Raw genomic sequence first — 12217 nt, 5'->3', positions numbered from 1 at the left:
TTTCAGTTCTCCCACGGATGGTACATAGCTGTAGGAGAGAAATTCTTTGTACATGCTGGATGCCTTGGGACATTAGGCTTAAGTTCTCTTCAAGTTGGAAATGATTGCCTTGGTCGGTGGGGATTCTGTGGGCCAGATGAGGGATGTTCTCGTCAGAGAGGACTTACCTGTGCTTTCCTGGAAGCCCAGCGCACCACCCGCCTGGTCTCCCTTCGGTCCTCTGGAGGGAGCAGTTTAGCGTGGTGCCTCACTCAGCTTTCCCGCCTCACCCCAGCTTTGGTCGATCATGGCCCCACAATGTAATTCCTCCGTTCAGCCTCAGTTTCTTAATCTGCAAACTGGAGGTAATAGTACGTGCCAGTAAGTGCCATTGTGAGAATAAAGCACCTGGACCAGCCCGGCACATGTTGTTTTCAGTGAACGTTCTGTTCCTTTCTTTATCCGCCCCCCTCCCCCATATCTGGCCATCTGGCTTGGTTGTCTTCTGTTTCAATGAATTAATTTTTGTTACTGTCTAGTTTTTTTTTTAAACAGCTTCCAACAGGATATTTCCTCAGTCTGTTGTAGTTCTCGTTTTGATCCTCTCCCTTTATTCCTGGTCTGTTTTGACTTAATCGATGATTTCTGCTGTTGTTGTAGTAGTAAATCTATTTCAGGAGAAACATTTTCATCCAGGCTCTGGCATCTTTGTTCCACTTCTTTTGAGCAGAAAAATACTTCATTCAGTGTATATTGGTTCCTTTTTCCCAGTTTACTTGTCCTTGGGTTTGCTTAATTGTTATTGTGGAAGAGTCTGAAAAGCTGTGGTTTTAAAATAATAAATGTTTCTTAATTTAAAAGTTACACATGCTCATCACAGAAAAAAAAATGTTAGTGTTAAAAGTATAGTGAAGAGAATTAAGATTATTATCAGAAAGCCTTTCGGAGATCACCACAGTTACTGTTATTTTGGTGTTATTTCTCTCCCTGTATATGTTATTTTTCGTAGTTGAGCCCATCTGGGATATACAAGTGTGCAGTCTTTTTTTTTTAACTTACCTTATCATAAGCTTCTTCTTTAAAGCTAATGATAAGTCATTTAAACTATTTGTATGCATTTTTAATATTCATAGTATGATGCTTCCTGTAAGTGCTGCACACTTCGTCGATCTCCTGTGGTTATACTTTTCATTGTTGTTGTTACTGTAACAGAACTTACAGCAAACACCTTTGTGAGTACAGATGTTTGTGTGCATGCTTGATGTCCTTAGGAGATAATTTTGTACAAATTAAATCAATAGACAGAATTTTTTACTTTAAATAAGTATTGCCCAGTTGCTTTCTTAGAAGATGCTATAGTTTATGCCTTCAGCCGGGAGTTGAATGGTGCCGGGTGGTGGCAGCTGAAAGTCTAGGAAGCATCGTAGCTGCTGTGGCTTAAGCCACAGCACGTGGTTTCACGTTCGGGTCAAGGCTGTTTTCTCTGGCCCGGCGGTTCTCTGCAGGACTTCAGAGTGGCCAGCAGCCAGGGAAGAAGCTTAGAGCCTTCGTCTTCACACATGCTGGAGGGAACCTCCCTCATTTCTGCCTTTATGCTTCTTCCAAGAAGTAAAAGTGAGGTGGACAGGTGGGCATTGGCTCCAAGTCACTGCACTGTCCTCCCTGGCATCCCTGGGTCTCAGGAACTATTACCCGCAAGAATGGAAACATACATTAGGATAGTTAAAAATGAAACACTGTTGTGAGAAACATACTATGCAGAACAGCAAAATCTACGTAAAAACAGTGGTCACAGCCAAAATAACCCTGGAGGCTTTGATTTGTGGGTGCCAAGTGGAGGAGGGGGTGCTGATAGCGCAGAGGATGGGCCTCAGGGAAGGGGGGCGATGAAGAGCGAGGAGGACGGGCCAAGCGGGTGTGTGGGCGACGGCAGTGCCCGCGTCCTCCCTGGGTCAGAGTCCTCTGCGGGCCCTGTGCGGCGGGTCAGGCCTGACCAGCAGGTTCAGGAGAGTGGCTCAGGCCAGGCCAGCCCCTCTCCTTGCTGCCCTGTTGGCCCTGCCCCAACCCCCTGCAGCGACAGTGGGAGCTCTCCCCAGGCAGCCCGGGATGCCTTCTCTCGAGCGGTGAGCCCTGCACTGGGATGCGGGAAACTCCTGGCCCTGGTCTCTGGGGCTGAAGGCGGCTTTGGTGTTCTTAGAACATCTAGATTTATGGCCCCTAGGGAAGCAGAGGAGTCCGCAGCCAGGGACGCCCGCTAGGCTTGGTACTGCTTCCCCAGTGACCCTGGGGAAGGGAGAGGTGAGGAAGGGTCTCTGGATCTCTGCGGCAGACGGCCCAGATCCTCAGCGCTGGCACGGCCCTGCCTTTGTTCGCCTCAGTGGTGGCCTGACTGTGATCGGAGGGGTCTTATGTGAAGCTGTGTTCTTAGCTGCACGCCCTTCCCTGGGGTGGGTCCACGAAGACCTGTGAGGTTGGAGCTGGGAGAGTGTCCATCGCCCCGGGGCGAGACCTGCGTGATGTGGGTTTATGAGCCACACCCCTAACTTGGTGGCCTCGTGTCCTTGCAGGTGGTAACGTGGACCTGGAAAGCCAAGCAGAAGGGAAGAAGGAGGTGGAAGCTGATGATGTGATGAGGAACGGCCCCCGACCCATCGTCCCTTACAGCTCCATGTTCTGCTTAAGCCCCACCAACCTGTGAGTCTCGTCAGCAGCCTGTGTCCTGTGCCGTCCTCTTGTCCATGGCCCATGATCCACGTGTACACCCTACCAGTGTGTGCTAGGCGTGAGCTGCACCTGTACATGTATTAATATCCTGATTGATCACCACAGCATCCCACAAAGCACACACTACTGTCACCTCACTTTGCAGATGAGGACACGAAGCCACAGGGAAGGCCGGTGTCCAGACACACAGCCCGTCCGTCTCGGTGGCGGAGCTGGGATTTGAACCCAGGCAGTTGGTCCCAGGGCCTTGTTCTTAACCCCCACTGCAGCCTTAGTTTACCTCTGCACACACGCACCCAGTTTACATCCATCGTGCATATGTGCTGCCCTCCGCCCGCCTTCCAGCAGAGCCCGCAGGTGTGCGTCACAGTCACTCGTGTCTGTGCACAGTTTCTCCCCTCTGTTTACACCGTGAGTCTCATCCACTCATCAGTCCACCTGCCTTCATTAGCTCAGCCAATGTTCACATGCCAGACAGCGTGCTAGGTGCCGGGAATACACGGTCATGAGCGGAACGGACAAGGGCCCCATCTGTTCTTAAGCTTACAAGCGAGTGGAGAGGCAGACAGCAGACAGGACGTTAGGGAGGGGACATGAGATGGTTCATGGACGGAAGGGCTAAGAGGAAGCACTAAGCGGGGACTGGAGATGCAGACGGTGGGGGCTGCTGACATGCAGTGGGATTGGAACAGAGACGTGGCGGGGGGTCGTGAGAGCCCACCAGGCAGAGATGCAGGCAGAGCAAAGGCGGAACCACACCGCCCAGAGGGGCAGCACAGCAGGGTCTGAGGAGCTCGTGCTCTGTCCTTTACCCACGTGTCCAGCCAGCCCTTCTGCCCTGGGCATCCAGCAGTCTTTCCACCAGCCCCCGTCGTCCATCCTCCCCACGTTCCTCCTTTCAGCATACGTCTGTGGGGAGCTTGCTCTGCTAGGGGCTTGGAGTAAGATGGCGGTAGAGACAGATGAGGCCTCGGCCTCCAGCACCGACCGGGTGGTGTCCGTCAAATAAGTACAATGTGGACGGTAAAGCAGGGAGGTCTGGTGTCTTGGAGCAGGTGGGGAGAGTCAGGGGAGCCTTCCTGGAGGAGGTGAGAGATCTCAGGTGAAACCTGAAGGGTGAAGAGTTAAGATGAAGAGGGAGGAACCAGTATTCTTGGAGGGCGGAGAGAACTTAGAGTGGTCCAGAAGTGAAAGATATCAGGCTCAGAACAGCAAACGACAGTTGCATGGAAAAGCACAGAGGCAGACAGCGCTGTTGTGTGTTCTGTGGAGAAGCAGAGGTGACACCGAGAGCCCTGATAAGCTTGAGAGGTTGTAAACGGTTGGGGGTGAGTGGTGACTTGGTTAGACTGCACTTCAGCAGAGCCCTTTGGTTGGAGGACTGGAGACGAGACAGGGAGACCGGTTAGTAGGTGGCCGCGGTTTTCAGGAAGAGTTGCTGGTGATTTGCTGAGGGCAGCCGGAGCGGAGAGGTTTGGGAGCGAAATGCTTGGGGAGAACTTTTGGAGGCAGGATCTGCAGGATTTGATGGCAAATTCGATGTGGAAGGGGATGGAGATGTGAAGGATGGCAGCCAGGGTTTCTGCTTGATGGCTGGGGGCCCGGCCAAGCTGGGGGTGGTGAGCACAGACCCTGTGGAGCCCGGGGCAGCTGGCAGGTGGCACATGGCCGGGGGACTTGGGGATCTGAGCGAGGGTGGAAACTCAGCCACAAGATGGAGCGGCAGCTGCTGATTAGAAGGAAGGGGGCTGGGATGGAAGAGGGCCCGAGAGGGAGCGTCGGGGAAGTGGAAGGAAAAGCGTCTCAATTAGGAGGGAGGAGTGCCAGCAGGTCCCTCGGGGGCCTGGGAAGGGCAGCTCCAGGGAGTGTGTGGGCTGGAGCTGGACACCGGTGGTCGGGGTGAGGAGGAGACAGGCATAAAGTCCAGTCCCTTCCAGGGACAGAGAGACGTGGGTGCCCTTGGGAACACTCCGCGTTGGCGAGAGGAGCAGGTTGGACGGGCTGGTGGGCAGCGGTTGAGCCAGCAGAGGCAGGAGGGGGGCCCCCGTGAGCACGTGCCTCGGGGTGGCAGGAGCGACGTCTGCCTCGTGCGCTCGTCCCCCAGGATCGGCTTCACTCTCCCCCTGCTGGGCCTTTGCTGGCCTCCTGGTCACCGTCTCCTGCTGAGTCGTAGTGTGTGTCAACACCTGAGCATCTCCTGTTGCTTTATGTTTACTGGTGTCTTGTTCGCCACTGTGTCCCAGCCCAGAATGTGCCTGAACGGAGCAGAATAGTGGTGAGTGGAGGCGGGCAGGTGCACACACGCAGCTCTGGCGGCTCCGACGGGGGCACCGCACCCAGCACTGGGGCTCGAGAGGCACCTGCTCTCCACGGGACTGTTGGTACTCGGCCTCTTCCCCCACCCACAGCAGAGCTGGAAGCCCGTCCAGGGCACAGCAGCCCCACAGCAGGTAGACGAGCAGGCCTGGCTGGGCCCCAGTGGAACTTCACGTAGCGAACGGACCAACTTGGCCTGCAAGCCGTGGTGGGCTGGCCCTGCCCAGGGTTTTGCAGCCTTCCCGCCACCTACCTTCCCAGGAATCTGGTCCCCATCAGTCACCTGGCTGCTATCTCCTGACCACAGGGACACTTCCCAGAGCTCAGTTCTCCCTACGGAGAGGACCAGCCCAGCCCTCCGTGGGCCTTAGGTGACCCGGGCTTTGCCTTCCAGGCTCCGCCGCTTCTGCCATTACATCGTGACCATGCGGTACTTCGAGATGAGCATCCTCGTGGTCATTGCCCTGAGCAGCATCGCCCTGGCCGCTGAGGACCCTGTGCAGACAGACTCGCCCAGGAACAACGTGAGTGCTGCCGTCGGGCCGCGGCGGGGCTGGGACACAGAAGAGCGGGGCGTGCCCGGCATGGGAGGGAGGGCTGCCGCTTCAGGGGTCGCTGGCCTGCCCTCTCCTCCCCAGACCCTTGCCCACAGGCCCCAGGCTGATGCGTTGTCGTTCAGGCTCCTGCCCCCGCTCGAGCTTCCGGCCTCGCCTTTGAGAAAAGCCTTTCCTTTTGGTTCCAGGTGCTGAAGTACATGGACTACATCTTCACAGGCGTCTTCACCTTTGAGATGGTGATAAAGGTGAGATGTGTGGTTGCCCTGGTGACCGCGGGGCTCTGCTCGTCCCCCTCGTGACTGAGATGGAGGCACGTGGCAAGTGTGCCCTGGGCGTGCACACACGTGTGGTGACATGAGGGCACATGAGCCCGCAGGTAGAGGTTGTGTCTCGTGGAGACACAGGGCCACGTTTGTTAAGGACTCGCCACAGCATCACGTCAGCCTTAGGAGAGCCCGCAGGCGCTGGCCGTGGTCTCCACTGCCTGCTAACGGAGACCCTTCTCGCTGAGGGGGACAGGCTTCCCTTACTGTGCGGTGTGAGCCCAGCCTGTGCAGGGCAGTCTCAGCAGAGTGGGAGGCCGGGGCCTCGGCTGGAGGAAGGAGAGCAGGGACAGGGCGGTGGCCTCAAGGCCCAAAGGTCGCGGCAGGTGGGTGTAGAGGACTCCCTAGTGTTTGATCCTAGGTGGAGAACGGCCGTGTTGTTGTTGTGACCCTCGTTCCTCCTCTAGGGGTTGCCAAGTGGCCTGTGCTTTCCACACAGGTGCGCGGGCGGCGCCGCTGCTGGGGCGGGGGGTGCCCACGTGCTGACTCAGGGTGGCTTCTGTGTACGCGAGCCCTCGCTTCAATGCTCTCCCAAATTCCTGGGGGAGGCGTTGTCGTTTCATTTTACGACCAGAGACGTTAAGGTGCCTCTGCAGGAGGGGCAGAATCCAGCAGCTCCTCCTCTTGCCGCCTGGGGCTGACACTCCGAGGGTCTGGCAGGCGGCGTGCTCCGGGCGGCATGTGCCTGCAGCTCAGCGACGGAGGAGAGACTCAGGCTCCACAGGAGCGGGGGGCCCAGGGAGGATCTCAGCCAGTCATGACCATGCAGGGCCGTTGGGTAGAAGGCATGGCGATCCAAACACCCGTTGAGGCTCTAAGAGGCCATTACCTGAGCTGTGACCCCTCCCCTGACAGGAATAGACCTGAGCCGTGACCCCTTCCCTGACAGGAATAGACCTGAGCCGTGACCCCTTCCCTGACAGGAATAGACCTGAGCCGTGACCCTTTCCCTGACAGGAATTGACCTGAACCGTGACCCCTTCCCTGACAGGAATTGACCTGAGCCGTGACCCCTTCCCCTGACAGGAATTGACCTGAGCCGTGACCCTTTCCCTGACAGGAATTGACCTGAGCCGTGACCCCTTCCCTGACAGGAATTGACCTGAGCCGTGACCCCTCCCCTGACAGGAATTGACCTGAGCCGTGACCCCTTCCCTGACAGGAATTGACCTGAGCTGTAACCCCTTCGCTGACAGGTGTGACCTGAGCCGTGTCCCCTCCCCTGACAGGAATTGACCTGAGCTCTGACCCCTTCCCTGACAGGAACTGACCTGAGCCGTGACCCCTTCCCTGACAAGACGTGACCTGAGCCGTGTCCCCTTCCCCTGACAGGAATTGACCTGAGCTCTGACCCCTTCCCTGACAGGAACTGACCTGAGCCGTGACCCCTTCCCCTGACAGGACGTGACCTGAGCCGTGTCCCCTTCCCCTGACAGGAATTGACCTGAGCTCTGACCCCTTCCCTGACAGGAATTGACCTGAGCCGTGACCCCTTCCCTGACAAGATGTGACCTGAGCCGTGTCCCCTCCCCTGACAGGAATTGACCTGAGATGTGACCCCTTCCCTGACAGGCGTGACCTGAGCCATGACCCCTTCCCCTGACAGGATGTGACCTGAGCCGTGACCCCTTTTCCTGACAGGCGTGACCTGAGCCGTGTCCCCTCCCCTGACAGGAATTGACCTGAGCTGTGACCCCTCACCTGACAGGCGTGACCTGAGCCGTGACCCCTTCCCCTGACAGGAATTGACCTGAGCTGTGACCCTTTCCCTGACAGGAATTGACCTGAACCGTGACCCCTCCCCTGACAGGAATTGACCTGAGCCGTGACCCCTTCCCTGACAGGAATTGACCTGAGCTGTAACCCCTTCCCTGACAGGTGTGACCTGAGCCATGACCCCTTCCCCTGACAGGACGTGACCTGAGCCGTGTCCCCTTCCCCTGACAGGAATTGACCTGAGCTCTGACCCCTTCCCTGACAGGAACTGACCTGACCCGTGACCCCTTCCCTGACAAGATGTGACCTGAGCCGTGTCCCCTCCCCTGACAGGAATTCACCTGAGATGTGACCCCTTCCCTGACAGGCATGACCTGAGCCGTGACCCCTTCCCCTGACAGGATGTCACCATAGCCGGGTCCCCTTTCATGATAGGCATAATCAGGGCTGTGTCCCCTCCCCGATGGTACGTGACATGAAGTGGCACCCTTCCCCTAACCACGCCTCTGGGCTCTGGCTCTGCCTTTCTTTTCTGAGATATTCTGTTCATTCAAGTGTGTTGTTCCCCTAAAGATGATCGATTTGGGACTGCTGCTGCACCCTGGTGCGTACTTCCGGGACCTCTGGAATATTCTGGACTTCGTTGTGGTCAGTGGGGCCCTGGTGGCATTTGCCTTCTCGTAAGTACCCAGGTCTGCTCTGACTCTTGCTGGGCTGCAGTCCCCAGAGCCGTGATGAGTGTGGGGGGTGAAGGAGGAAGGGGTCCATTGGCCTCCATGGCCGTCTCTAGTCAGTCCCTCTGTGCCTGGGGCTGGGCTGTGGGGCTGGGAGGACCTCAAGGCTCGTCTGTGCCTGACGCACCCCATGGCTCTGAAGTTGGGTAGGCAGGCCTCTGCTTATGGTGTCTGCCTCTTGGGTCCTTCAGGAACCTTTCCGTGCCCGGACGCGGCTGCCCTGCTTGGTCAGCCAGTGGGTGGGTGCAGCTGGGGGTCTCCGCCGTCGGGGTGCTCCGCCATTTTCTGTGGCTCCCTAGTGAGCGACACTCAGCCCTGTTGTGGCCGGGCCTGGATTGGCTCCCTCAGACCCTACGCAGTGGCGGGCGTGAGGCAGGCGTTGGGTGCTCGGGTGGAGCAGGGGGGAGACCTGGCGGAGGTGGTGGGGGGAGATCCAGAGATAAGTAAGACCCTCGATGGACACAGATACGGAGGGATGGGCTCATCCCTGAGCCCACAGGGAGGCCTCCTCACTGACTCTCTTCTCTTTGTCTCCTGTTGCTGGACTCTCGCTAGGAGCTTCATGGGGTAATGCCTTCCCTCTGTCCCCTCACACTGCCGCACATCACAGCACGCTGCGGCCCCTCGTGGGCCGCTTCATCACCATGCCTCACCTCCGCTCATTTCCCGCCACCGTCTGGGCTGCATGCTGCCCGGAGCCATGTCCCCAGGGCCACACGTCCCCGCCTCACCTCTGGGGGCCGGGTTGGGGGCTGGAGCTGGGCGTGGCCCCCCCTTTGGTGAGCAGGGAACCCTGACTGAGGGCTGGGGGCGGGGCGCCTGGGCCTGAGGGCAGTGCCCGCTCGGGGTGGGAGCTGTGTGACCTTGGCGGCCAGGATGTTGGCTATCCTGAGACACTTTCCCACGTGTCTCCCCTGGAAACAGGGCTTTCTTGCTCTTTCCTTTCCACAACGCCTCCCTGAAATGCCCAGCATCTCCGACCCTCTATTGTTATAAAACAAAATTCAGCTGAGTAAATCTGAAGGTCTAATTGGGTTTATTCAGTGATTCATGAAACAGGCATTATCCCATCCAGTAAGTAGAAAGGCTGTACACGATGGAGGCTGTACAAAATTGAAGGCCTTTATAGAAAGGGAGCCAGACAAGGTTATTAACAAAAGAAGAGAAAGGATTGTTTCAGGCAAGGTTACCTCACTGGTGCTGACCAGGAAAGTCCAGAAATTCCATTCCTGGGAGAGGCTGAAACTGCAATTCAGTCCTGGTTCGCTGTCCTGGGGACAAGTGGCTCCACTTTGGGCCTGTTGTTTCTTTTCATTTTTCCTTCTTCTCCTTTTTCTTCCTTTTCCTCTTTCTCCTCTCCCTCCCTCTCCCCCTCCTCTTTTTTTTTTTTTTTTTTTTTTTTTAACAATTCTCCCCTTCTTGTCAAAGTGTCAGCCCAACTGAGAGATGTGATCAAAATTTTAGGTGTGTTGACTAAAAAAACATTCACAACCTAGAAGTTGAGAGTTACATTTTATTTGGCGGACAAAACTGAGGACTTAAGCCCGGGACACAGCATCTCAGACAACTCTGAGGGACGGCTCCAAAGAGGCAGGGGGGAGCCAGGATATACAGGAGTTTTTGCAACAGAGCCCAGGTAGTCGTAATATCAAAAGATTACTGTTAACTAAAGAAAACCAGGCATCTCAAGTTAAGGGATTTAGTGCTTTTCTTTATATGGGAAATGCAAGAGTCTGGGCTCATTGAATCATTCCTTTGATATGTACCTCAGCTACCTGGGCCAGTATCCTGGGCTTCTCATCCTGAGTCTCCTGAGGTGCCCCGTGGGGAGGGGGGTGGCTGACAGCTAGATGGGGGGGCATCCTGCCTCCATCCTGAGCTCCCACAGGGCTCACCATCCGTGGCTGTAATGTGGTGGCTTGACGGCTGCAACATCCTTTGTTTACTGATGTGGCAGCAATATTTTTTATTCACAGGCGTTGGCACCACTCTTAGCTCCTGCTGTGTAATGTTTTGCAGCTTTGATCTTTGACGTGGGATCCATAGATCATGATGTGTTTGCTTAACCCCTGTGACATTCACAGATCGTAGTTCCAGGTTCATAACCCTTATGGTGGTCATTTCCTTTGCTGCTTTTCTGACATTCCAGTCAGAATGGAGACCGTTTACTTAGTGGTTATCAGCTACAAACGTGTATTTAAAGTTTTTGAAAGAATATGACAAACACAAACACATCAAGGGCATTATAAGCAGGATAATTCCTAATGTTTGAAGTGTACTTTGGAGCCATGGTCCCCAAGACCCAAACCAATCAAAGAAAAACCCCATGAAGCAGTCACACATTTGAGCCTAGTAGCTGGCTCAGTGATCTCACGTAACTGATTTTCAGCCTCCCCGGAAGTGCCAGTCCCGGTACTGTAGGTGGTGTTGGCCACAGCATAGACAGCTTGCTCAGTTAAAGATAGCCAAGGGCTATCCCATTATTAGGACCAACTTTGGCCGGAGAGTCTAAGGGTTTCTGCAGGGGAATCTGCAGTGTCCTCAGGAGTCACGGGGAGGCTTCTGATTGTGTCCTGTGCGTGTTTACTCCTAACCTAACTCCTTGTGCGCACTTACTTGAAACCGAGTGATGGATTTATTCACAGCGTTTGCTGCGTTTACCCATTTAAGCCAGGGGTCAGTCAGGTTTTTAGTGTATGTGGGACTAGAATCCCCTCCCCTGAAATAAAGAGCCTTCCTAAATGCCTTGCAGAGATGGGTGCTGCTGGTGGGGCCTCCTAGTGAGTGGAGACAAATCTGAGCTAGATAGTCGGGCTAGGTCGGAATCCTTGGTGGCGAATCCAGCAGTCTGAAAGGCCAACCCCATTGGAAAAGGAGAGTTTCACGACTGAAGTGTAAATCATGATCTGTCGTCTCGGGCCGAAGCAGTCTGTGTCCATGTCGGCTACTCTTCTTCCTCTCAGTTTGATTCGGAGGTCGCCAGCGTTTGTACAGGATGAGATGGGGTGTTTTGGTTTTGTTTTGAAGGATGGCTGAGGCTCTGGGTTCCCACAGAGGGAGGGGGAGGGGAAGGGCAGGCGGGGAGGTGGCCTCATCCCTGAGGGAGGCTCGGAAATGGATTTTCTCTGTGACATGTGGGTGGCAGGTGAGGTGAGGTGAGTGGGGGGCAGCACGGAGGGAGCTGGTCCTCGCCTCAGCCAGCCTGGCCGTGCGGAGCCCGGGGCAGGGCCGCAGAACTGAGGCCGCCCCAGCTTCCCGGTGCTGGGGACCTGGGAGCTGTCCAGCACGGAGCCTGCTGAAACCAGCGGGGGCTTGGCCTGCAGGAGGCTCTGCCAGGGGCCCTCTGTGGCCCGCTGCCCCTCTCTGCTCCAGGGCTTGAGAGACCAGTGTAGGGGATCAGACCAGAGAAGGGAATGCTGGGGCTTCCTCAGCTGTGAAATGTTTATCCAAGGTGCAAGTCCCTGAAGTTTACTGCCGTCTGGGTAGTGAGGAGGACCTGGTGCTGTCCCTTCCAAGGAGATTTCAGGGCAATCTTTGTTCTGACTGATTTGAAATCAGAGAGGTGGGAGAAGATTGGAAACGTTAGTTTGGTAAGTCATAGCCAGATATTTGAGGAAACTGGAAGAATTCAGGATCCAGCCCAGTTTACAGGTACATAGCAAAACCTTAAATATAATTATTAGGATTAGAATCTAATATCTCTAAAGGGACAAACATATTTTTTTTTTCTCTACAATACCCCCACTTTTTTACCAAAGATAATCACAGTAAAACTAATTTGTTTGTATTAAACTTGGCCTGATTATTTGTATAAGTGCAGCGAGAAGAGTGACTGATCATTTGAGTTCCTCTTAAGGCTGCTTTGTTA

General features: G+C 55.3%; 1 protein-coding gene across 7 annotated transcripts in view; it reads left to right on the top strand.

Annotated features, from left to right (window-relative positions):
* CACNA1B (calcium voltage-gated channel subunit alpha1 B) overlaps positions 1 to 12217 on the top strand; it is a 193021-nt gene that overhangs the window by 126590 nt on the left and 54214 nt on the right. For 5 of the 7 annotated variants that reach the window (XM_060300064.1, XM_060300063.1, XM_060300062.1 and 2 more), the window contains 4 exons: positions 2547 to 2673; positions 5414 to 5543; positions 5762 to 5821; positions 8189 to 8295. In XM_060300064.1, the coding sequence (XP_060156047.1) occupies positions 2547 to 2673; positions 5414 to 5543; positions 5762 to 5821; positions 8189 to 8295 (424 nt within the window). Of the gene's footprint in view, positions 1 to 2546; positions 2674 to 5413; positions 5544 to 5761; positions 5822 to 8188; positions 8296 to 8904; positions 8917 to 12217 lie in introns of all 7 variants that reach the window. The other 2 variants (XM_060300061.1, XM_060300060.1) reach the window with 1 other exon arrangement.

This window comes from Globicephala melas, chromosome 6 (genome assembly GCF_963455315.2).
Source record: "Globicephala melas chromosome 6, mGloMel1.2, whole genome shotgun sequence".
NCBI classification, from domain to species: Eukaryota; Metazoa; Chordata; class Mammalia; order Artiodactyla; family Delphinidae; genus Globicephala; species Globicephala melas.
Note: the sequence above shows the minus strand (reverse complement) of the source record. Positions and strands in the feature narration are given on the sequence as shown.